General features: G+C 43.3%; 1 protein-coding gene across 2 annotated transcripts in view; it reads left to right on the top strand.

The window, feature by feature from the left end:
• The window catches only part of IL17RE (interleukin 17 receptor E), a 160,518-nt gene that overhangs the window by 92,078 nt on the left and 41,223 nt on the right, over nucleotides 1-27,217 (top strand). Inside the window, exons 2-5 of one of the 2 annotated variants that reach the window (XM_086939374.1) lie at nucleotides 9,875-9,887; nucleotides 14,930-15,082; nucleotides 20,971-21,077; nucleotides 24,601-24,724. In XM_086939374.1, coding sequence (XP_086795500.1) covers nucleotides 9,875-9,887; nucleotides 14,930-15,082; nucleotides 20,971-21,077; nucleotides 24,601-24,724 — 397 coding nt within the window. The remainder of the gene's footprint in view (nucleotides 1-9,874; nucleotides 9,888-14,929; nucleotides 15,083-20,970; nucleotides 21,078-24,600; nucleotides 24,725-27,217) is intronic. The other variant, XM_086939373.1, reaches the window with a different exon arrangement.

Here is a 27,217-nt window from a genome sequence, read left to right as displayed (position 1 = left end):
ATCTGCCCCATTCATCTTCCATCAGCGGTATCAGAACATCTAAGAGGGGGAGGGTAGCTCATTATAGTTTGAGGCAAGAGGGGGTGCAAAGAATTCTTTCTGCCGGTGAAGCTTAGTTAACTTTCCCATATTTGTTGTTCTCAAAGTTTCCTGGTTTCCAGTGCATGATTTTCCTCTACTCAGCGTGAGATCATTTTCTCTCTATTTGAATCCAGGTGAGTTAGAAAATGCCTTTCGTCTTTTTCGGTCTAGTTTACTGTTGTGTGCACAAGTTAATTGTGAAAGAGAAAGCCACGTATGCACTAAGGGCAAGCTCAGGGTCAAATTCTAAATCCTGTGCAGATCTTTGTTATGAAATTACATCTTGCGAAATAGTTCTCACACCTTGGCCGTATTCCCATGATGGATTGCAGTACACCAACCTGCCAACATTTATTGGAGAAAACAGCCTAGAAAAAAAGCCAAAATATGTGGAATTCAGTGTGTTAAAACAAAATCTGAATATTATGCCTTAATTCCAAGTTGAAAACTCAGAAGACGAGATATTTACTGTACCTAGTAAATACCTGTCCCTGGGGTTAGAGGAGGATGGAATTTGCGAAATTGACTTTTGCAAAGTATCGCGAAATTGCTCAAAATCTCTGCGAGCACGCAAAACCTCCGCAAAGATGCGGAGATTGCTTTTGCCGCCTGTTCGCGATGTGTTTTTGCTTACTCGCGGGAAAAAGTATCTCCAACTTGCCCTTGCGGTCGCTAATGGGCGCGGCCATCTTGCTTGCGATGCATATTTCCTGTTCCAGGTAGAATGACATGTTCGCGATCGCAAACTCAAGCAGGATAGCGCGACCGGCTATCCAACAATTCAACATCTCGTGACGCACGCGAACGGATAGGAAAACTCGTCGGCAAACGCAGGGACCCGGTAAGTCGCTACCGCGCGCGCACGCATTTATAAAGTGTGATCAAGAAAGTACTTCCATTTCACGGCAGATTGCGAAAGTTTTGACATTTCGCGCTTTCCGCGGAATGCGAAAATGTGAAAATATTGCAAATTCCGCAAGCGGAACAAAATTTACCGTCTAGGCCTAGTTATGGTATTTACATTTGTGGTAAATACCCTACTCTATTCTGACAAATTTGTAATGCAGGCCTTAGCATGTGATTGTGGAAATCCTGAATCATATGTACATTTTTGTTTCCGTGTGATTGAAAAGTCCAAGTTTTGAGGTAATTAGTGCACAGTTCACTTTCCAATCATACATTTCCAACCAGGCATGACCTGGTGAACTTTATATAGTGTCCTGAAAACAAAGGCACAACATGTAGCACTGATTGCAGATGCTATACCTAAATCTGAGGAAATAGAGCTTGAAATTTACTAGGAATACAACACCTGGTAACTACCGACCCACAGGTATTCCTAAGAGGTGGAATAATTAAATTATCACCCATTTCCGCACTACCCAGAAGGAGCCCTGTTGTCTGTAAAATATACCTTTCTCATAATCATTTTGGTAGCCGTCCTTGGAATGAAAATGAAATCATATGCACTTCAGGAGTCTCCGGTCAAACGATCCCTGCTTGCGTTCTAATAGATCTTTTGGAATATCAGGGGCCTGGGTCACAGAATATCACTGCAGCCACCTGGCCTCGCACAATTGAATATTTCAATTTGAATTGTATTTGAACAATCGCTTGGTTACTTAAAACACTTGCAATATTTACAGAATATACATTTACATAGTAAGTTAAGATTTCAGTAAAATCTTCATTTATCCAATATATCAGTAAAATCTTCATTTATCAAATATAACATATTAAAAAGTCTAGTATTTTCAACTTAAAATTGGAAAAGCTGGTACGCTTAAACATTTTAATTTGAGTATATGCCCACAGATTAAAATTCGCCCTGACGGCCTACCAATTTAATATTGTCATTTGATAGTAACTTATATATACATAATAAAACCAGAAATGCATAATGAGGCGGAGTTCGAAAATATCATCTGTAATATCCAACTATTTCTAATGGAAGGCGGTAACGTAGGTCAAGAACATTTAAATTTGTTGGCTGTCCTTCAGGGGGTTCAGATAAAGTCAATGGTTCAACCACTAGTAACATTATGGGGACTCTGGTTTGCTTCTAACTGTTTGGTAAACAGTTAAATTGCTTTTATGTAAAAAACACTGAGTGATTTTCATGTTCTTTAAGTCTTTGCTCCACTTTCAGTAGAAATTTGACAAAACGGCTATTTAGTTGGGTGTCCCCTAGACCGAAGCACGCTAACCTAGCCGGTCTTCTTGTTCGTATTCCTCTTTGGTTGAAAGCTTTTGTTAACAGTTGTTTTCTTTCTTCCCTTCCAACGATTGAATATTGTTCACCCCCTCAAACGGGATCTCTGAAGCAATTGAAAGGATCGTTTATTAACGTCATAAGCCTCGTTTTCATTAAGTGATATGATGACAGCCAAGGATTGTTTAAAAGAAGATGCTTTCAATATAATATTTGAGAAATCATTAGCATTGTATGAGGACCTCCAGTCATTAATAAAACCAGGTTGATCAGATTGCTAAGAGATGGAATAAAATACTCCAGCCTCATAGCCAATATTTTAGCATAAATGTAACCGCCACAATTTACAGAGGATACCGGCATAATGTTCCTACAGTATTGATGCTCTTTATCAATAACTGAATAAACGTCATTATTGCTCCCAAAATGATTCTTTGACACTCTGTTTAGATATAAAAGAGGCAAAAAGTTGAAGCAACTTGTGGGTTAATGCATCAGAACATTGGGAGATGAACTCTATTGAAAGTCCATCCGGCCCAGGAGCTTCGTCCTTCCTGCAGGCGGGCTCCCATGACTTCCTGTAAAGTAATGTTGTTTTCTAAAGATTTTTAGGAATGTTTAAGAAGTAATTTTCGAGTACACATTGGGAGGGATGAGTATCTTCTGTGTAAAAAAAAATACAATAATGCTTAAATGCTTCAGAATGTTCTTGTCAAACACCGAAAGAGCATTATTAATGTCATTTAATATGAATGAATGAATTTGTACTTGTAAAGCGCACTGCTGCCCCAGCAAAGTGGCGTCCTGACGCTGTACTCATACCACTGTGGATCTCTTCCTGGCTTTTCCCTGTGAAATGTCCACTCCTGGGCACCCCCAAGGTGAAGCCAGGCATCCCAGCACTGTTGGGGCCGTTGTGGAGATTAAGCAAGCTATTGCCCAGAGTTGCAGAGTGGGACCCATGATTAGAGTAGGCACCGAGGCGAGAATTATCAGGTCCGAGGAAATTGAGCCCTCGACCCGCAGAGTTGGGAATTGAACCTTGGTCCCGGGCCAGACCTCTGCCTCAGGGTCTGCCGCTCTAACCATTGAGCCTCACTTCTCCACGTTTATTTGTACATCCTTTTTAACATTTTTAAATAGTTTGCTTATATTTTGCCAGCTTTATTTTGGCCCCCAAAATATTTTACTTTAGCCTTAAAAGAATATTGCTGGTTTACAGGGTTGCTATTTTGTTTACTTCAAACAGTGCAGCAACAAATGTGTGAAAGCATCTGAGAGAATGTCAGTATTAAATACAAATGTTCTAATGATCTGGTTTTATTTTGCAAGAATATCTATGGGGCATTAAAAGTAGATTTATTTTGCCACATATGAAATAACAAAAGCTATTAATGCAGGTTCAAATTTATCTCCAATATTGAATACAGACATATTGTCAGATTTATTAACACACAAAAAATCATGCATGAACATTAAATTCCTTGCAAAATAAATCATCAGCTAAAAGAACATTATTAAAGCACCATCTTACACCAGATTTTGTCACCCTCATTTGATGAATGGACAGTATCACAGAAGCATGGTCAGAAATAAAGATAGATCTCATTTCTCATTTGACAAGATTTACAGTAATACATTTACTAGTGAAGATATAAGCAATTCATGATAAACTGTGTGGCTATGAGAAAAATTATATTCTTGAAAATTCTCAGTGAATCAGAAATACCTCTAGCATTGATTGCACTTGTAAATGCTATAGGTCATGTTTCTGGGACCCATTTCTACTTAAATTTCCTATCAAGAAATGAGTCAAAAGCTTAATTACATTCACCTTCCATGATAACATGTTTGTTATTAACCAAGGCCATTCTTGATTTCATACTATTCCAGAAAGCTGGCTCATTGTGTGATGATCCATATAGATTTAAGATGGTTAAAAGAGCATCTAAGAGCAACCATATACAGTCATCGTCATTTTCCTGTAATATTACGTCAATATTTATGTATCTGTGACATACAAAATTACAGCACAACCTTTGCGATTATAGCTAGTGAATAAAAAAAAACCTATGCATAGCTTCTTTAATTTAAGATATTCTGTGTCATTAGTATAAGACTCCTGCAGAAATGCTATTGATACATTTAGGGGCCTATTACAATGTCGGGTGGATCACCACCGCCCGAATGGCAGCGGCGATCCGCCCGACAGATTCGCCCGCCCGCCTCCCATTTACCCCGCCATATTATGATGGCGGGGGTACCGTGGTGGATGAGAAGACCGTCCGCCAGTTTTCCGCTTGGTTGACCAGTCGATCGGGCGGAAAAGAGTTGAATATAGTGATGGTGTCTGCTAGACACCGCCATCTATATCACAATGGCTGCAGTAACCAGCCTTTCCGCGGCGGCATTGCAGTCATGGAAAGGCATGCGGTTTTTGCAGTTGGCGGACTGTTGCGGGCCCCCAGGATGTTGTGGGTGGGGGTGCACATGGGGGTTACCTATGGTACCCACCGCATGTGCATGCACGACATGGCAGGCACCGCGCGTTGCCCGCCATGTTGTGCATGCAAATGCACAGATGCCTTTTTTGTACTGCGGTGGGTGCTGCTGACAGTACCGCCCGCCGCAATTCAAAAAATGCGAGATGCGCCTGCCAGTGTGGCGGGCTCATCCTAATTGTACATGCAGGACCGCCGCACACATAGCGGGCGGTCCTATCTCCCGGTGGCCATCGTAATAGACCCCTTTGTTTGGATAAATGAAGTAAAACCTTTCTCATTTTATGAGGTTACCTATATCCCCTACTTTCCAAGACACTACATTAAACACAGTAGCAGTGGAGGAACACATGTACATGCTTTAAAACATCACCTACTAATGTACATAAAAAAAGAACAATAGCAAAAAAGTATACATCTTGAGCAAGGTAATGAGAGTACAGATAAGTGCTTAAATAAGAATAAAAAAGACAGCTAAAAGTAATTATAAAATATCCTGCAAAGCTGAGAAAAAATAAAATGAAAATAGTAAGTAACCTTGATGAAATTGAGCACAAAGGGAAATATAATGCAACAATAAAAAATGAGGAAAGAAATTCAAAGGTAAAGCCCCAGAATTGAAAAAATACATAAAGAACAAGTTAGCTAGAACTGATATTATCATGAAGATACCACTCCAACACCATTAACTCATACATTTAGCCAACATACTATACATAACTGAAGCTAAATAATCAAGACCAGCATGCAATCTGTTCTATGTCCATTTCTTCCATCCTGTATTTTCTGAGATAGCCTTTAAGTCAGTCTGGGTATTCAAAGGAAGACGTTTTCCCATTGTGGGTGACCTGAAAAAAACATGGATGAACAATCCCATATCTTATGTTTTGTTGTTGGAAAATAGGCCTCATGGATAAGAATTTGTTTTTGCAATCTGCATAGGTCCTTCTAGGTCTCTTGAGCCACGAGAAGCTTATTATGAGACCAGGTCAGCTGTTTGTTAACTTTTGTAGCTTGGATAAGTGCATGACTCGTGTGTGTTATCAAAATTATATAACAATTCCTCTAGGTTTCCCCTGTTTTTCATTTAACAGTGGCTTCTCCTCAAATCAATGAGCTATTTGGAGATTTCCAGATGATACAGTTATGATGTTTAAATAAAGGATAAGGGATGAGTTTAAGACGGTTAGAATCTAATCCCTCCCAGCTGCCTCAGGGAGACCATAAAGTTTCAGATTATTGCGATGATTTCTATTTTCCAATTCTTCCATCTGCTTCTACAATGTAATAACCCCAGATTCTAGTGGAACAACTCTACTGCATACATGTTGCTCATCACTGATCTTTTGTTCACAGAATAAGTTTCTCCTTAGGCACTCACGTATCCCTAATCTGTTGCAAGTTTTACATTTGTGGCATCTGTGAAAGGTTGAAAACCAACTCCTTTGCTGAGAATTGTATCCAGTACAGTGTTAGAAGATGAAGCAATGTTACGGAGAATCATTTTTTGCTCTTTTTGGCTTTTCACCTGAGAGTCAGGATCTTACCTTGAGTTTAGATGAACTTAGAAGCATTGTTTTTTTGTTCATTTTCTTTCTTTGTTTAAAAGTTATGCCCCTCGATCTGTCCATACAAGGTTAAAAGTTATCAAATATATTGTTTCAGACTATTTAATCATATCACAAATATACCACAATGCATCCATTCGGCAATCAATATTAGTAATAGAAGTATATCAGTAAGACAGACATCTCTTAGCACCAAAGGTGGCTCGATAGTACACAAAGGTGTACTATCATAAGATACAACCTTATAGATCTTTAGCTATAACTTCACATTCAAGGTGAGGGACGAGTATAGATAAAGAAAAAGAAAGTTAGTATTTATGGCTCTAAAGTTTACCAAATATATGTGTATCGCCGTAAGGATGTTGAGATATGAATGAGCACAAAGAAGCAAGCATTGTGTTTATAAATTACATAGGATTAAACTTATTGTACATATAGATGAATGTCGAGGTTGTAGAGCACCACAAAGTATACAAAGACAGAATCCAGCAGGCATACAGGGCAAATCTTTAGAAAGGTGTCAGTGAGAAAGGACTTCCAAAAAATAAAATGATACATATTTACTTGAGATATGGAGTACCAGATAATGACCTGAATAAACGTCTTTCAAAGAAAGCAGTGTCCTGCTAAAAGCAAAACTCTGAGTACATCAGTCGGCCTATAAAAACTATTTAATTTGAAGCTTGTAATAGCCAAAACACATTCACATGCAGATCATGCAGCACTGAAATTCTGATACTGTAAAAATTGATTTTACATGCCACAGAAAAGCAAAAAGGCTTTCCTCAGCATGCAGCTACCAAGAGGCAAGCAAACTGCAGCATGTCAGGGTTCAAATTAAAATGTCTTTATGCATCAGAAGCTTCATCTCTTAAAAAAGAAAAAAGCCAGATTTCACCTGAAAGCCTCAGTGGAGTAAAAATGAGAAACAAAGCAGGCCATAAACAGCATTTAATTTAAGGAGAATTCATTTGACATGTTTAGAGAATATATGCTCATAAACTTTCTGGGAAAAAGGGCACTGGGACAAGACTGGACAGAACCGGTCTCTGTCAGCGATCACTACATGTATTTCAAGCGTAATTCCTCGTGTTTATCTTCGCAAGTAATGCTCGGTTCTGCAGCACATGCTTTTTATCCATGTGAAGGAAGTTACCTCAGAAGCCTGTGAAACATCTGAAGGAGGAAGAGACCTTGAAAGCACTCGTGTAGAGCAGTAAATATTATATCTTAAAGCAGCTTCCAGCATTCCACTGTGAGTTATATCAGTTAGGAACTGACAGACCTGTATTGACTTTTCAGGGCTGTCGAGGGGGCAAGGTTCACTAGTCAGCAGTCATCCCTGTCTCTGCCAGACCACGTGTTTTGTATGTTAATGTAAACTGCATAAAACTTCGTTTTTAAGAATTGTAAAAACGTTATGGAAAAAATCTACTGCTATGTTTGTTGTGATGTGTAAAACGTCAGTCTAAAACGAAATGTGTTATCTTACTCCACCTTTGACTGATATAGATTGAATATAACATTGAATACAAAAATTCATAGCATCAAATTTTGAGATATGACGTGAGTTCTTAGATGGTCCCAACACATGAACGCAGACCCTCTTGTGAAAAGAAAAACAATTAGTGCCACTTGCATTTTTTCCATCAGACGATTTTTCCACCTGATTTCAAGTTTTGTAGGTTAGAACGGGGAATAATGTGTTTTGTGGGATTACCTCATGTAAAATGAACACATTTTGCCCACTACGTACATGTTTTCTCTACAGAAGTAACTACAGGTTTTACCTAAGCAGTGCTTCATTTGAGCCGGTGGGTTCCAGTGCTTGGCTCCGGCACTTAATTGTCAAGACCGGGACTTATGACAGTCTGCCACATGGTGGCGCTGTTTGTCTAGATTAGAAATTAGAAAAGCAACAATTAATTATTCATTAAATATTCATAAAAATTACTAGTATCTGCCTCCCGAACCATTGTTGTAGCTTTTGGGGGGGGGGGGGGGAGGCGGGTCGAATTGTGTGAATTGTCACACTTGAAGGAGTGTGATGGTTAGTAGTGGTGTTGCTACTATGATTGGCAGTGTGGCAGGGGCAATGAGTGGCACAAGCTGCAGTGGCCTAATGATGAGAGCCCTGACACATTATTTTGCAATTTAAGGACTGTATCTCTGGGAGTTTGTTTAGGGAAAATGCCCTAAGGGTGATTATCTCACACGACATGGAATTTGAAATTGGGCTAAAATAGCGTTCTTTCCAAAATTCGAATTCCCCGAGGGGGGAGTGTGTGGGGGGGAAGGAGGTAGTTGGAAGCACCACTCCCATCTCACTGCTATTGCTTTTGTTATAGGGGGGCCATACTGGAACTATGCTGAAAAAATGGCCCCCACCCTGGCAGCCCACCGGGGAAACGCCGGGTGCCCGCTGCTGCCAGTCCGGCCCTGACTGTCAGCTAATTACAATAATTCAAAGAGCTTTAAAGCAAACTGCAAAAGCACGGATTAGAGCGTTAAGATTTTTTCCCCAGTTTTTCATTATTCTAATGTTGTAAAAAGTGTTCACTAGGGTAGAAATCAATACTTATTAGTAAAACAGACCCAACCATGCTGTTACGTATAATTTCTGAGTTTATGCTTCTCCAGACCAATCACTCGTAAACCATACTCCCTAACAGTATGGATGACACGCAACTCCTGCCTATTGTAGTCCTCTGTCTGATGTAACATTTCCTACACACTGATTTACACATGTATGATTGATCGTCTCTGTGTAATGTGTATGTGATGTATAGTGCTGTGACACCTTATGATGGGATGAGTGGTGCTATAAAACAAGATATCCATGAGAGCGACAGAGTGGTTATGGAGACTTGATGGGCACTGTTCAAGGGTGGTAGTGAAGGAATCAGTGGAGAAGGAGGTCATTGGGGCCGCCAACAAAGGTTGTCACACTTGGCTCCACCAGCGCCATAGCCGACCCTGTTTCTCAGATGTTACCGGGTGGCCTTATTGCAGCTTTCGTTGTGACACCGACATGTACGTTGAAGACACTTAGCCCATGTTCAGGATTCATCGTCCAGTTTTTGACCACTTCTCTGTCTTGGCTTTTCTCACGTTCTGCCTTTGGCTCTCACGCACTCACCCTCTGCCCTTGGTGGGCCCGATTAACAGAACAAACTTAAGAGAAAATCCTAACCTTACTCCTTTTGGTATTCACAGAAGTTAGGATTTTGTCTTAAGTTTGTCTTAAGACAGACTTAAGACAGACTTAAGTTATGATTTTGTCTTAAGTCTGTCTTAAGTTTGTCTTAAGACAAACTTAAGACAAAATCCTAACTTCTGTGAATACCAAAAGGAGTAAGTTTAGGATTTTGTCTTAAGTTAGTTCTGTGAATCGGCCCCCATGTCTTTAATTATGCGCTTGCCTATAAAAATTGTTGTGAATATCTTTGCAATGCTTGATTAAAGAGAATATCATGATATATAAATAATATCTTCTTTTGTTTGTTTTGCAGGATTACAAACTGAGTAAGTATCCCCATCATTCTTTTAAGATACCAGCGATGAAGTTGACTTACCAAGGTGAGGCACCGCTGTTACTTCCGGGAGCACGCGGCTGCGTGTGAGACAGATACGCTGTATGACGTAGCAAGTCTAGTAATGTGCCTTTCACTGACCTCCCTTACTCCCTGTACTTGGAATCTTTAGAAGTTAAACATTAATCAAGTATGACTGATGCAAACAATCCATTTCTCATTCCAACCTTCCGAAAGTCATTTGTGCAGCTCACTCATGATTTTTGGAAGAGATGTGTGCACACTGCAGGGCGTTCACACCTCACTCGAGGTGTGTGCCGCTCACTCATGATTTGTGGATGAGATGTGTGCGTACTGCAGGCGGTTGGTACCTCACTCGAGACGTGTGCTTCTTACTCGAGATTTGTGGATGAGATGTGTGCACACCGCAGGGCGTTCGCACCTCACTCGAGGTGTGTGTCTCTCACTCATGATTTGTAGATGAGATGTGTGCACGCTGCAGGGTGTTGACACCTCACTCGAGACGTGCGCTTCTTACTCGAGATTTGTGGATGAGATGTGTGCACGCTGCAGGGTGTTGACACCTCACTCGAGACGTGTGCTTCTTACTCGAGATTTGTGGATGAGATGTGTGCACGCTGCAGGGTGTTGACACCTCACTTGAGACGTGTGCCGCTCACTAATGATTTGTGGATGAGATGTGTGCACGCTGCAGGGTGTTGACACCTCACTCGAGACGTGTGCTTCTTACTCGAGATTTGTGGATGAGATGTGTGGACGCTGCAGGGTGTTGACACCTCACTCGAGACGTGTGCTTCTTACTCGAGATTTGTGGATGAGATGTGTGCACGCTGCAGGGTGTTTGCACCTCACTCGAGGCGTGTGCCGCTCACTAATGATTTGTGGATGAGATGCGTGCACACTGCAGGGCGTTCACACCTCACTCGAGATGTGTGTCTCTCACTCATGATTTGTAGATGAGATGTGTGCACGCTGCAGGATGTGGACACCTCACTCGAGACGTGTGCTTCTTACTCGAGATTTGTGGATGAGATGTGTGGACGCTGCAGGGTGTTGACACCTCACTCGAGACGTGTGCTTCTTACTCGAGATTTGTGGATGAGATGTGTGCACGCTGCAGGGTGTTGACACCTCACTTGAGACGTGTGCCGCTCACTAATGATTTGTGGATGAGATGTGTGCACGCTGCAGGGTGTTGACACCTCACTTGAGACGTGTGCCGCTCACTAATGATTTGTGGATGAGATGTGTGCACGCTGCAGGGTGTTGACACCTCACTCGAGACGTGTGCTTCTTACTCGAGATTTGTGGATGAGATGTGTGCACGCTGCAGGGTGTTGACACCTCACTCGAGACGTGTGCCGCTCACTAATGATTTGTGGATGAGATGTGTGCACGCTGCAGGGTGTTGACACCTCACTCGAGACGTGTGCTTCTTACTCGAGATTTGTGGATGAGATGTGTGCACGCTGCAGGGTGTTGACACCTCACTCGAGACGTGTGCCGCTCACTAATGATTTGTAGATGAGATGTGTGCACGCTGCAGGATGTGGACGCCTCACTCGAGACGTGTGCTTCTTACTCGAGATTTGTGGATGAGATGTGTGCACGCTGCAGGGTGTTGACACCTCACTTGAGACGTGTGCCGCTCACTAATGATTTGTGGATGAGATGTGTGCACGCTGCAGGGTGTTGACACCTCACTCGAGACGTGTGCTTCTTACTCAAGATTTGTGGATGAGATGTGTGCACGCTGCAGGGTGTTGACACCTCACTCGAGACGTGTGCTTCTTACTCGAGATTTGTGGATGAGATGTGTGCACGCTGCAGGGTGTTTGCACCTCACTCGAGGCGTGTGCCGCTCACTAATGATTTGTGGATGAGATGTGTGCACGCTGCAGGGTGTTGACACCTCACTTGAGACGTGTGCCGCTCACTAATGATTTGTGGATGAGATGTGTGCACGCTGCAGGGTGTTGACACCTCACTCGAGACGTGTGCTTCTTACTCAAGATTTGTGGATGAGATGTGTGCACGCTGCAGGGTGTTGACACCTCACTCGAGACGTGTGCTTCTTACTCGAGATTTGTGGATGAGATGTGTGCACGCTGCAGGGTGTTTGCACCTCACTCGAGGCGTGTGCCGCTCACTAATGATTTGTGGATGAGATGTGTGCACGCTGCAGGGTGTTGACACCTCACTCGAGGCGTGTGCCGCTCACTAATGATTTGTGGATGAGATGTGTGCACGCTGCAGGGTGTTGACACCTCACTCGAGGCGTGTGCGGCTCACTAATGATTTGTGGATGAGATGTGTGCACGCTGCAGGGTGTTGACACCTCACTCGAGGCGTGTGCCGCTCACTAATGATTTGTGGATGAGATGTGTGCACGCTGCAGGGTGTTTGCACCTCACTCGAGGCGTGTGCCTCTCACTCATGATTTGTGGATGAGATGTGTGCACGCTGCAGGGTGTTGACACCTCACTCGAGATGTGTGCCGCTCACTCATGATTTGTGGATGAGATGTGTGCACGCTGCAGGGTGTTGACACCTCACTCGAGATGTGTGCCTCTCACTCATGATTGGTGGATGAGATGTGTGCACGCTGCAGGGTGTTGACACCTCACTTGAGATGTGTGCCGCTCACTCATGATTTGTGGATGAGATGTGTGCACGCTGCAGGGTGTTGACACCTCACTCGAGATGTGTGCCTCTCACTCATGATTGGTGGATGAGATGTGTGCACGCTGCAGGGTGTTGACACCTCACTCGAGATGTGTGCCGCTCACTCATGATTTGTGGATGAGATGTGTGCACGCTGCAGGGTGTTGACACCTCACTCGAGATGTGTGCTGCTCACTCATGATTTGTGTATGAGATGTGTGCACGCTGCAGGGTGTTGACACCTCACTCATGATGTGTGCCTCTCACTCATGATTGGTGGATGAGATGTGTGCACGCTGCAGGGTGTTGACACCTCACTCATGATGTGTGCCTCTCACTCATGATTGGTGGATGAGATGTGTGCACGCTGCAGGGTGTTGACACCTCACTCATGATGTGTGCCTCTCACTCATGATTGGTGGATGAGATGTGTGCACGCTGCAGGGTGTTTGCACCTCACTCGAGGCGTGTGCTGCTCACTCATGATTTGTGGATGAGATGTGTGCACGCTGCAGGGTGTTGACACCTCACTCGAGATGTGCGCCTCTCACTCGTGATTTGTGGATGAGATGTGTGCACGCTGCAGGGTGTTGACACCTCACTCGAGATGTGTGCCGCTCACTCGTGATTTGTGGGTGAGAAGTGTGCACGCTGCAGGGTGTTGACACCTCACTCGAGATGTGTGCCTCTCACTCGTGATTTGTGGATGAGATGTGTGCACGCTGCAGGGTGTTGACACCTCACTCGAGATGTGCGCCTCTCACTCGTGATTTGTGGATGAGATGTGTGCACGCTGCAGGGGGTTGACACCTCACTCGAGACGTGTGCCGCTCACTAATGATTTGTGGATGAGATGTGTGCACGCTGCAGGGTGTTGACACCTCACTCGAGATGTGTGCCGCTCACTAATGATTTGTGGATGAGATGTGTGCACGCTGCAGGGTGTTGACACCTCACTCGAGATGTGTGCCGCTCACTCATGATTTGTGGATGAGATGTGTGCACGCTGCAGGGTGTTGACACCTCACTCGAGATGTGTGCCTCTCACTCGTGATTTGTGGATGAGATGTGTGCACGCTGCAGGGTGTTGACACCTCACTCGAGATGTGTGCCGCTCACTCATGATTTGTGGATGAGATGTGTGCACGCTGCAGGGTGTTGACACCTCACTCGAGATGTGTGCCGCTCACTAATGATTTGTGGATGAGATGTGTGCACGCTGTAGGGTGTTGACACCTCACTCGAGATGTGTGCCGCTCACTCATGATTTGTGGATGAGATGTGTGCACGCTGCAGGGTGTTGACACCTCACTCATGATGTGTGCCTCTCACTCGTGATTTGTGGGTGAGATGTGTGCACGCTGCAGGGTGTTCACGCTTTACTTGTGAACGTGCACACCACCTGGGATTTGTGCAGTTTACTCAGAATTTGTGTACATTTGAATCCAATTTGTTATCTCTGTTGTTCAATATTTACTGCGGGTTGTTCTTGTAACTGTAATTCTCTGCTGTGCCTGGGTGTGGGCGGAATATTCTGGCTTTGAAAGTATGAATCAGTCCCCCTGCAGCTGAACTCTGAGTGTGGAATCCAGGTAACGCTGGTACACTATGGCCATTGCGAGCACACGTATGTGTTGTACAACCTTTCAATATTTTCGATATTATCACACTCCATATGGAAGTGTAGATCTTTTCTGGCGAATTCTAATCTACCTAAGTGCATTATAAGTCTGTAGTTTTAAAAGAGGGGTGGGTGTGAGTTTAGCATAGGGTCCCTTCTGCCAACTTTGTTGCATTTTTACAAAACTTTTTGAAGTTCAGCAAAAGTTGCAAGGTTGGAAAAGGATAGCGATGCACATCTTGCTAAAGTAGATTTCGGTAAAAATATGCAAAACCCACATTTATAGTGGAATGTTGATACCAGCAAACCTGTTTGGAGGAAACTCTTCCATCAAGATTATTTTGCTAGAAAAGTGACCCAAAAGCTAAGTTTTTATAAAGGTGCCAAACTTTGGAAGTGTACAAAATGTTAGAATTTTACACCATAGCAGATCAAGTGAAACTTTCACACATCCGTAGCAGCCTCTCCCTTTAGATCAACTTTGTTTTTTTTATCAGTGGTCCAGTGTGACTTTGACCTCATTGAAATCTATCCAAGGAATGGGGAAGGCATACAAACGCCTCTAGTTTTCACACCAGTAAATGTTCGTTTCCTTATCTACCAGCTTGGCGTGCTCCTTTCTGGCAGCCATCTTGTGCCATCCATCTTGTGGCAGCCATCTTGCGCTTGACTAACAGCTCAGAGGTCTGCACAGACTTTCTCTCACTAGTTGTTGACTTTGTGTTTAGGGAGCAGCTTTCCAAGGGTGAAGCTTCACAGGAACCTGTTTCCAGGACCCACCGTGTCCCCGCCTGAGCTCTCCCTGTCCACCGTCCCCCTGTGCCTGCCCTGGAAGGCGTGCAGACCATGCATCCGGCTCGGCATCTCCATGAACACATCAGGTACAAGAAGGACAGATGGAAGTTTGTGTTTAGACTGTAAGGGTCTCCCTGCATGCCTGGAGAGGGGACGTGCGGATGGTGCTAATGGTTTTCTGGAATACCCTGCATGGCATGAGATATTAGCCTGCAAACACTGAGCTTAGGAAACATCTTATTAAAGTGTGCATGAGTTACAAAACAAGCTTGCAACAAATCCTTCTCTTGTGTGTGGTGGAATTTCGCCAAAATTCAATGACAAATTATCTTTCTGCCAAAATATCGAGTTCTGGATATTGATTACCATGATATTGTGATGGTAAGTACTTATCGGTAGATCTAGATTTACCATACTCAGAAGGAAATCTGTACTTACCTGCTTATACTTACCCTTACTATATGGGGCCCGATTATGTGTCGGGAGGTGTCCTTGTGAGAGATCCTGCTCTACCAGTCTTGAGGCCAGGTGTTTGCGCACCCAGATGTGCCATCAAAATGAACACTTCCTGTTGCATAAAATGCTTCTAATCTACACAACCAATCTCCGACGTCTTCTGCAGTGACGCTAGGCCAGTGGCGTAGCGTGGGCGGGGCCATAGGGGTGGTTGCCAAAGGCGCAAAATTCTTAGGGGTGCAAAATGTAAAAAGAAAAGTGGAAGGATAGTTTGCTTTCCACGCTACACTGCTGCCCTGGGCCACAGTTGTAGTGAGCGAGATCATGCGCACTCTCTGCAATTTTATGTATGAAAATGTTATCCACTCTATACTGCATGGGATCCTGTAATCCCTTTACACATGCACGTTCTAATCGGCGATTAGTGACGCACTCAGTCACCGATTATAAAGATTAGATGTTGAAACTCGACTATTATAAGTTATTACAGTAGACGTCACAAGGCCTATTGCCAGAGGCAGTAGCCGAGGTGAAAGGTAGGAAAGGTCACAGAGCATAAGTGAAGCAGCTGTTTAAAGCAACAAAAAGAAATATTGCTTTTTTTTCTTCTGCTCTATTTTAATAGCTTACAAAGACAAGCAAAGCCAATATGTTTAGTTTTGCACTCCTTAGATAGAGAAAAGCTAGAATCTTTCTGCATGTTTCTACACGTTCCAAGCTACTGCAGTTTTTTTTAAATAAACAGACTTGCCTTGAACTGTTTCTATTATCTGTTTGCAATAAATACCTAACAGATGATTTTGGATGTGTTAATTTTGCATTAGAGGTTATATTTTTATTTTTCATGTTTGCAAACATGCTCGCTTTTCCATATGAAAGATCTATGCATTAAGGTTTTAAGTGGTTTGTGGGAAAGTTGATGGTGTGACCATATATTATATGGGATAAAGTACACCCTGGCATGCATGGTAAGGATATTGCACGTCACTTCAGAGTTCCATAACCTTATAAAAGAACTCAGTCTTAGGCCTATTTCCGCTATATGGTTATGAAACTCCTCTGTGACTTGCAATATCCTTATAATATACAGCAGGGGTTTCTTTATCCTTCATATATTTGTACTTGTTGTAACCAGTCTCGAGGTATAATGGTGAGTCTGTACCGTTACCGCAGAACTTCAGGTTGCATTTTTTAAGCCTTTTGTATTAACTGTCCGGTTGCTTGCGTGTTTACTCTTCAAATCCAAATATGACTGACACTGACATTAAATAAATATGTACATTTGTAGCTATTGCCCCAAAATAAATGTTCATGTCACAGACAACTAGACGTCCTGTTGTGAAGTGTGTGGGGCTAAAGTTGTGGACATTGTCGCTCTTGAATAACCAGATACAGACTATAATTAAGCAAGAGCTCATTCCAAAGTTGTTTGAGTGCAAACAAGTCCTAAAGGCTCCTGACACAGGAACAAAAGGAAAGTTTGCAGAGCTGACCAGTCCTTTTAATTGGCCAACACAAATAAAGGTAGATTTAACATCCCTGAGTAAGAGTTTTCGTAACCTCGGAAGACCTTTCCTAATATGACCATTTGAAGAAGGGTCATGTGAGGTCACGAAACCCTTGCATATATTTGTAAGTCTAATTTATTGCTTGGGTTTATGCAAAAAACAAGATCACAGTCACAACGGGCCCAATTCACAGAACTAACTTAAGACAAAATCCTAAACTTACTACTACTAAATACCCTCTGTGAATATCAAAAGTAGTACGTTTTGGATTTTGTCTTAAGTTAGTTCTGTGAATCGGCCCCAGGGTGTTTGCTTGCATCGCATGCAAATGAGGATGGTCCACCTCGGACCTACAGTTCGAACAGTGTTTGTTTAAATATCAACTTTTAAAATCAAGGTACAAAAATATTGTAACCAGAATGTCGACTACCAGAATATCGCAGTAGTAAATATTCTAAGTGATAGAATAAAAATTTTGTCCAATGAGTGACCTTTATGTGTGCTGACTAGTTCAACATTTCAGCCAAAAAAACATTATAGTCTTATCCAAAATGGAGAGAGGTTCTCTTTTTTTAATCCTGGAAGGGTGTATATCAAATAACCTTCTGTTTATTAAACTATATGTTTCTTTCCATGTTCTATTTGTCAGACACGCTTCCATTTTTGTTTCTTTTACTATAGACCAAAATGATTTTAGGACTTGGTGACAGTCTTTGAAAGGTGTTGACATTTGGTGCTGCGTTGCGTGAGACCGCAGTACAGCGCCACATCTCATAAGATACGGTGCTGCTGCTCTCTTCCTATGCACTGGTGCATAATTAGAATGCCTTGTGCCATGCACGCACCTTGGCACCATAGAGCAAATGTGTTTGTGATGTTCAGCATTTGTTTTGTACTGGAAGGATAGCCTTCCAGTACGAAATGCTACGCACGGACATACTTCAAAAGTTTTCCCACACACAGAAAGTTTGAAAAGTTTGAAGGAAAAATACTTTTCTCTACTTTGCGCCTGCCTCAAAGGCATATGTTTAGTCGCAAAGCCCTGGCTACAAATGTAAGTAGATGGGACTTTGTGTCAAAATCCACAGATGGTTGTGTGGGAGCGCCCTTGTAACACACATGAGAAGCCTACTCCACACATCATATACTTTTAGGCAACTTTACAGTGCAAATAAAGGTTTCGGCTGGAAAGTAAATAATAAACCAACACTTTGTGCTGGTTTGTGTCACACTTGTTGACATTGCATCAGCGCAAAGTGTTGATAAATGTTGCCTGTTATGTTTAAAGGAAAGTGCGTTGGTGTGACGCAGTAGATCCAAAGCAGGTAGTTATGCGACATCAGATTCTGGGATTACGTCACTATCCGTCAGCCAGGCCTCTACTCACAGTTCCTGTTTTCTTGTTTTAAGTAACAAGGGACACTGATGGGAGCTCCCTCAGGTCGCCTGTGGAAGATTTCCTGCTTGGATATTAATGATCTCAATAACAATACGTTCCGTGCCAGTTTAATCTTCTCCCTTCCTGCCACGTGTGTCGACTCTTCTCATCCACGTCCCATGTCCATTGCGTCCACTCCTCTCCTATGTGTCAGTCAAGGTAGCGGCTCAATGTACTCCACGCAAAGTTCCATTATAGGCGCAAAACCCCTACCAACACCACAGCAGAAGAGACATGCATGAGTAAATACACAACACAACTTTTTGTTTGGAGAAAATACTGCTGCAGGTTTATTCCATACAAAAGTATGCAAATACGGTGGGTTATCTTATGGGACGACACCTGGTGGCCCCCTGCTCTGGGCCCCCCACCCAAGACCACGGACCACGCACGCAACCTGGGCTTCATCCTCGACTCCTCCCTCACGATTGCCAAGCAAGTTAATGCCGTTACCTCCTCCTGCTTCAACACACTCCGCATGCTCCGTAAGATCTTCCGCTGGATCCCCACTGGAACCAGGAAAACGGTCACCCAGGCCCTCGTCACAGCCGTCTGGACTATGGGAACGCCCTCTACGCTGGGACCACTGCCAAATTACAGAAAAGACTCCAGCGCATTCAGAACGCCTTATCACGACTCGTCTTGGACATCCCCCGACACAGCCATATCTCCGCCCACCTGAGGGACCTGCACTGGCTCCCTGTCAGCAAAAGGATCATGTTCAGACTCCTCACCCACGCACACAAGGCTCTCCACAACTTGGGCCCCGAATACCTCAACAACCGCCTCACGTTCTACACGCCAACACACCAGCTCCACTCCGCCAGCCTCGCCCTCGCCACCGTCCCACGGATCCGCAGAACCACCACCGGAGGAAGATCCTTCACCTAGCTGGCGGCCAAGACCTGGAACACCCTCCCCACCCACCTACGACTCACCCGAGACCATCTCTCCTTCAAGAAGCAACTCAAGACCTTGCTTTTCGAGCAGTAGCAGCCTCCCCCCCCCCCCAGCGCCTTGAAACCCTAGCGGGTTAGTAGCGCGCTTTACAAATACTCTTGATTGACTCTTGATTGATGGGCGATCCAAGGGCAGGCAGCTGTACCAAGCTATGCTGCCCTGCCCGCCTGATGAGCCAAGCACTGTGGAAAACCCAATCAGCGCTGCCCTTATAGGGGTGATCCCCTTACTGGATCACGTGACACATTGGTCCCTTATTACTCACGCCCTTTTCAGGGTGGACCGTAGCAAGGCAAGCCCTGGTTGTTCAGGCCCACAACTGCCCAAAGGACTAACGGGCGCCGACGTCATTGTTCCAGGACCCTTCCATGAGGCTCTTGGGACTTGGCTCTGGCACGCCCATTGTGCTCTTGCAGAGGTATCCTTCTGTACCCAAACTGCTTCCAGATCGCCCTGTAACTCCACCTGCAACAACAAAGAAAACATTACAACGTCCTCTGTAGTTCGCCTGCCTGTCCCATGCCGGGTACGCGGTAGGGTGAGAGACGGTGTGACAGGCAACAAAGAGAATCTAAAATGGAGGGGGGGGGCCTAAATACCCTCCCCATCCCCCGGCACGCCGGACATGACGTGTCTGGCACACCCTGTAAGGGGACGCCTCCTGGAGTCCCGCAGTAGAAAGTGGGGTGGGGAAACACCCAAACGGAACTAAGGGTGGCCGCCTTCTGAGGTGGCCCCCTGCGGGGGCCGTGGACAGCCGCAATTACTCAGCCCCTGGTGCTAATCCTGGTTTAAGTGCAAACTCCCAATTTGATAGTAGTTATGGGTCTTAGAGAATATTAAGCTATCTACTAACAAGATTCGAGCCTGGTTTTCCCTATGGTTAACTTATGGACAAATAGTAGTGGGTAGGCAGCCAATCTGCTAACTGCCATAGAGCTCCCCTGTGATTAGTGCATGGGTAAATATTGCATGACTTAAAATAGAATTAGCCCCAAGGTTGTGATCCAGGCCTTGGTCCACCATCTACCGTCTCTCATAGTATGTGATCTTTTTTACTACCTCGCTGCACCTCTCCCCGCCCCACAAAAATATGGTGCTTCTGTACCATCCATACCTCACTTCCAGTCATGCCGTCCACGCGCCACTGCCGCGCGATCGTGAAGTCGCTGTGTAAAGTAGGGAGTGAATAAAGGGCAGTGTTCCAATCTGAGCTGTGAGTAGAATCTCTGACGGTGAAAACTGGGGGTTCTTTTGAAAGCTGCGCACCCACAGATTCTGTTTCTGGATTTATCCTGGTACAACATCTTTGCTAATGATATTTTTGTCCTCAATATTCTGGCCATGATATTAAGGTACCACAATATTCCCTTGTCGATATTTCAGATCCACAGCACACATTTGCATATTTTGGGGTGTCTGCACTTTGTTCCTTTATTTTCTGGGTCCTGTGTTAAATATATTAGACCTGCTTCAGGGGTACAAAGCCTGCCTTCTTACTCCAGTTGTGTTTTATTGTTTCACCCAGGTTGCAGGTGCACGCCTGTCCGTGTAAGCATGCTCTCCCCTCTCACTGAGCCCCTGTCTCTGTTCTGATTCTGTGTCTCTGCAGGGGTCCCCAGGCTGCAGGGGTTTCAGGTGCAGCTCCTCGACTCGAGCTCCAATCGCTCCAGGGAGCTTCTCATTCTGAACAAGAACAGGACCTCTGTGCCAGAGACGGTGAGTGCCAGTGGGTGGAGCCAAGCTGTCCTTGATGCCTTGTTGTTTTATTGGCCATGGGAGTAAGAAAGAAAGAAAGAAAGAAAGAAAGAAAGAAAGAAAGAAAGAAAGAAAGAAAGAAAGAAAGAAGGAAAGAAAGAAAGAAAGAAAGAAAGAAAGAAAGAAAGAAAGAAGGAAGGAAAGAAGGAAAGAAAGAAAGAAAGAAAGAAAGAAAGAAAGAAAGAAAGAAGGAAAGGAAGAAGGAAAGAAAGAAAGAAAGAAAGAAGGAAAGAAAGAAAGGAAGAAGGAAAGAAAGAAAGAAAGAAAGAAAGAAAGAAAGAAAGAAAGAAAGAAAGAAAGAAAGAAAGAAAGAAGGAAGAAAGAAAGGAAGAAGGAAAGAAAGAAAGAAAGAAAGAAAGAAAGAAAGAAAGAAAGAAAGAAGGAAAGAAAGAAAGAAGGAAAGAAAGAAAGAAAGAAAGAAAGAAGGAAAGAAAGAAAGAAAGAAAGAAAGAAAGAAAGAAAGAAGGAAAGAAAGAAAGGAAGAAGGAAAGAAAGAAAGAAAGAAAGAAAGAAAGAAAGAAGGAAAGAAGGAAAGAAAGAAAGGAAGAAGGAAAGAAAGAAAGAAAGAAAGAAAGAAAGAAAGAAAGAAGGAAAGAAAGAAAGGAAGAAGGAAAGAAAGAAAGAAAGAAAGAAAGAAAGAAAGAAAGAAGAAAGAAAGAAGGAAAGAAGGAAAGAAAGAAAGGAAGAAGGAAAGAAAGAAAGAAAGAAAGAAAGAAAGAAAGAAAGAAAGAAAGAAAGAAAGAAAGAAGGAAAGAAGGAAAGAAAGAAAGGAAGAAGGAAAGAAAGAAAGAAAGAAAGAAAGAAAGAAAGAAGAAAGAAAGAAAGAAGGAAAGAAGGAAAGAAAGAAAGGAAGAAGGAAAGAAAGAAAGAAAGAAAGAAAGAAAGAAAGAAAGAAAGAAAGAAGGAAAGAAGGAAAGAAAGAAAGAAGAAGGAAAGAAAGAAAGAAAGAAAGAAAGAAAGAAAGAAGGAAAGAAGAAAGAAAGAAAGGAAGAAGGAAAGAAAGAAAGAAAGAAAGAAAGAAAGAAAGAAAGAAAGAAAGAAGGAAAGAAAGAAGGAAGAAGGAAAGAAAGAAAGAAGAAAGAAAGAAAGAAAGAAAGAAAGGAAGAAAGAAAGAAAGAAGGAAAGGAAGAAGGAAAGAAAGAAAGAAAGAAAGAAAGAAAGAAAGAAAGAAAGAAAGAAAGAAAGGAAGAAAGAAAGAAAGAAAGAAAGAAAGAAAGAAAGAAAGAAAGAAAGAGAGAGAGAGAGAGAGAGAGAGAGAGAGAGAGAGAGAGAGAGAGAGAGAGAGGGAGAGAAGGAGAGAGAGAGACACAGAGAGAGACCCACAGAGACCATGAAGGCAGCCTGCAGGTGGGTACCAAAAGGATGTTGACCTCAAGGAACATGTCCTTGCAGCCAGTGCTTACATACACTTTATGGATGAGGAATCAAGCACTTTCATGTCTGAAAACTTAGAAATCTCTCCATGTTTTGAAAGTCTGAGAACTTATTTGCTTAAAATTTTAGAGTAATTGACTTCCTTGACAATTCTAATTAAAGTTGGTGTTTAAAAGAGCTGTGAGGCAGAATTAATAGATTTTACATATATTTAAATAAATATTCAGCCTGTGTCAAGTTGTTATTACGCAAGCATCGTCTTACGTAACTCTCAATTATTGCATTACTCATATTCCACCCAATGTTGATACGCTTACCTCAACCACTTTACTCTCTCTCGTGTGAGACACGGCTCCATGATAAAATGTCTTATTATCTTGCTGTTGCTGCATTTAAATATCTCCAAAGGACCCCCTGCAGCTTTGGGAGGAGAGTTTTAAAAATGTATACACTAAAGAAGATTGTGACATTTGACTGGCTTCAGGGTGGTTTCCTGACTAATTTCATCCTAATTAATGGTTACCCTTTCTGTAACAGCTTCTAGTCACAGGAAGTGAAAGCAGCACCTGGGGAGACATGTGAAAACTATTGTTTAAATTCAAGTTTCTCATGAGCCTGAGTCATATGAAACATGCCCTTGCAAGATGTGGTGATCAAAGCGGTGTCAGTCTTAAACCTGCGTAGATGGATCTAGGACATGTTCATGGTGGACATTCCCCATCGCGGTCGTGGTGATGACGGCCCGTTAGCGACATCTCAGCTAAGCAGGCTCTCCCTCCCCCAATTCTCTTTTTACAAGTTGTATTCTGTATTCCTGATCACCAGACACCACACTTTAGGCTCCTTGCTACTGTCCCTTGTTGGATTTTGTGAAAGAGTAGTAGTATCAAGGCGAAGCGAGGAGGAGCGGCCCTTGATCTGGGTGTCAAGCTGCTTTCCATGTCCCACCTCTGCCCATGATGTTTCTTTTTTGTCTTTTCTTGTTTACTCCTGCACTCCTTTGCTGTACCTTTATTTCTCTTCTTTTCCTGCCAGCCCCCTTGTGTTGGTTTGTTCTGCAGTGTTGTGCAGGCTGCGTAAAGTCTGCCTGCGCGATAAAAATGACAGTAAAACCACTTACCCTCAGAAATAGTGGGCCCGATTCACAGAACTAAATTAAGACAAAATCCTAAACCTACTACTTTTGGTATTGACAGAAGTTAGGATTTTGTCTTAAGTTTGTCTTAAGACAGACTTAAGACAGACTTAAGACAGACTTAAGACAGACTCTTAAGTCTGTCTTAAGTCTGTCGCAAGTTTGTCTTAAGGCTGTTTTAAGTTTGTCTTAAGACCAACTTAAGACAAAATCCTAACTTCTCTGAATACCAAAAGTAGTAGGTTTAGGATTTTGTCTTAAGTTAGTTTCGGGAATCGGCCCCATTGCCCCAGCGCCGCATGCTGTTTACAGGTAAATCAGGTAAATGGCCATGGATAAAGTCAAGCGCTTGAAGAGTTTGGGTAAGCTGGACTCCTGGTGGCTCTCCCAAGCATCTCACAGACTCTCTCTGCATCTTAGAAGTGGGAAGCCTAGAAGTAAAGGTGTAAACACAAAAAAGTGTGTGCTGAGCAACAGCAAAAACCCACCAAAGACATACTGAAATTTAGCAGAATATTCCCAGTGGTTCAATGCTGGGAGTAGAAAGTTAAATAGGATAATAGAGAGGCAGAGAGGAAATGACATAAAAGATTGTGGCGACTCCTTGACAGGTTCTAACCAATGCAGGACGCTTAGCTTGTGGGTACGGTGGGTCTCATGTCAGGCTTGAGCCAACATGCATGAACCTCCTCTACCTGACCTGTATGTCTGTTGGCAAAGGTACCCATGTCCATAGCAGCCGACCCATTGCACCAGTGGTGGGCACACACCATGGTACGTCTACCATGAAAGTTCAGTCCTACTTGGGCTTCGCGTAGGATGGAGAAGCAGATGACGCCAGAGGCTGGTGGGACCACGATGTAGTTAAAATGGCTCAACGAAGTAACATCACACAGAGAGGAGCTGTTGGAGAGATCACCTGTGTACTTCCTGTCTCTGCCTCTTCCTGATTCATGCGCTTGTTTCCCTACGCAGTGGAAGGTGGAGTATGACTGTTTTGATGCAGACGTGGGAAAGAACGTGTCGGTCTTCGTCTCTACAGTTCCAGATTACAACGTTGGAGTATTGCGGCATCACGCCATTCGCAAGGAGGATTCTGGTGAGATAACGTGAAGGAATTCACTTAATTATTAACAGTAGCAAAGCCAGACAAACATTGCACATCTTTTATTTACATTCCGCTCCCTAACTATGAATTTCTATATTATCTGGTGTATTTTGGAAGAAAAGCAAGTTTATATCTTTATTTATCAAACAAACTCTTCGTAAGCCTGTGTCCTTCCTTTGTCAGGGAACAATAAATGCATTTATTGCAGTTTCCATGGTACAGCGGGGTCATAAATGTGATCTAGGAATAGGCACCCGCCATTTGCAGGACTGTGAGGTGTGATACTTAGAGGGTGCACATTTATTGCACCATTCTAAGTTTTGCACCTCGGAATGGGGGATTAGAGGTAAGTTGGATTCAGGCAGTGCAGTCCTTGTACACCTCATGAAGGAATACACTAATTTCATGCAAGGGCTGTGCAGTTTATGGTGATCGCGTCATTATTTGCTAGCACCTATATTTAATTATTAAATGCAATTACAATTCCCCTATCAAAGCCTCTCAGAACATTTGCTGAAGTATTCGAATACAAACGATCAATACTCGCGCATGACGGGGAGGGGGGGTACATATGGCTTAAGTCTTGAGCTTTTATCCACAGCCCTTCTGTACCTTACAATGTGGAAATACATTTTTCAGATATTCTTTCTCTCAATCAGCAATCTCAAACAAGTTGAAAATGAAACCCACTAAAGTGGAGAACATGTTGTTAGGAGCTCTTGCTTAAAGACCAGTTGGGGTCTCAGGGCCAGATGCATCAAAGGGTTTATCCCCATTCTGTGTCTATTGGAAAATGTGTCCATGCATATGGCCCTAAGGGGCATATGTATGAAACAATTTTTATTCGTCAATGCTGCGATTCGCAAAAAAACAGTGTTTGCGAATAAAAAAATCTCAAAACGCGATGTATGAGACATTTTCTCATCGCATTTTTAAGGAATTGCTAATTTTGCGATTCTCAATTTCGCGTAAGCATTTAAGAAATCGCAAATTGTGATTCCTTAAATGGTATGTAACAAACACCCAAGTTGTGCGATTTCTCCTTAGGAAATCGCAAATTACCACCAACTTCAAGTTGGTGGTAATTTGCGATTTCTTTCAAAAAGGTAACATGTGGCGCACATACATGCCCTTAGGGCATGTATGTGTGCCATATGCGCACATATGCTCATTTCAGGGGTGCATCAGGGTGTCCTTATGACACCCTTGCACCCTTGAAATTATTCCCAATTTGCGATTCTCAAATTGCGAATCGCTAATTGAGAATGTCTTCCCAATCATTCCTATGGGCCTCCTGGCCGGGGGAATGAATGGGAAGGTATACCTTAATTGCGATTTCACAATTTGCTAATCGCAATTAAGGAATACCAAGAAATCGCAAATTATTTGCGATTTTTTAAATACATCCCGTTTTGCGATTCTGAAATAGCGATTTCCAAAAAATCGCTATTTGAGAATCGCAAAACGGACTTTGATACATATGCCCCAAAGACTCTATGAATGTGTGCTAGGTCGCCGGTGCTATCTGTACGATGCTACATCTCAGGGACTACTCCCTTCCTAGCACAATGATGCTACACACACGACCTGCCACGTTTTGTTCTTACCACTGATGTTCCATGATGACTTCGGAAGGTTGAGCATACCTTCGACCAGTGGGTTCATATTTTCTGATCAATACAAACACCCACCCAGAAATGCACACTCAGAAAACAGCCTCCAAGGTCCTGGAGCTTTCTATATAAAGTATGTTTTGCTGTACACACATTCTCGGAGATGGCTGCCATATTCTAGAATGACCTCTGTGGCTCATTGACACCAAAAATCCTTCAGGCCTTTCATGTCCACCATCAAAGAAAAAAACCAAGATCGGATGTCACCGTTCAAGAGGCCCCCCTTGCTCACGTGTGTGCACTTTAGAATGACAGCATAGAACACATGCACATGGACCAGTGGTGCAAAAAAAGTTGAGGGGGCGTCCCTGCAAAGTACACAACGGGGCCCCCTCCACAGTGAATCTAAAGCTCTAATGGTAGAGTACTGTGCTGAGGGGGCCCCCTGCAGCTCGCCCCCCCACACCACGGGTGCTGCGGCGGCCGATGTTACGCCACTGACATGGGCACATACATTGCAACCACATGTGCATAGGCAGTTTCATTCTTCATACCAACAGGTAAATGGAAGAGCGTGAGCTGTCAGACAGCGTGCAACAGACACCATTGCATTTATATTGTGCACATCACAAACTTATTGGATACGTAAATGTCTTGGGTCATACTTGAGGAGCGCCAGTGTACAGTAAGTGATGGCAGAGCTGTAGAACATGTATGTTCAACATATGGTGGTGGAGAGCAGGATGGGCTGAGCGGATAAGCAAGCAGCTTCAAGCCTACCACCAACTGCGATGTGTCTATGTGCCCTTGGCTGACAATAGTGATATTAATTTCCTCTGAAAATGCTGTAAATGTTGTAGTTCCCGGTGAG

The sequence above is a fragment of the Lissotriton vulgaris genome, chromosome 9, assembly GCF_964263255.1.
Source record: "Lissotriton vulgaris chromosome 9, aLisVul1.2, whole genome shotgun sequence".
Classification (NCBI taxonomy): domain Eukaryota; kingdom Metazoa; phylum Chordata; class Amphibia; order Caudata; family Salamandridae; genus Lissotriton; species Lissotriton vulgaris.
This window is presented reverse-complemented; position numbering and strand designations above follow the sequence as displayed.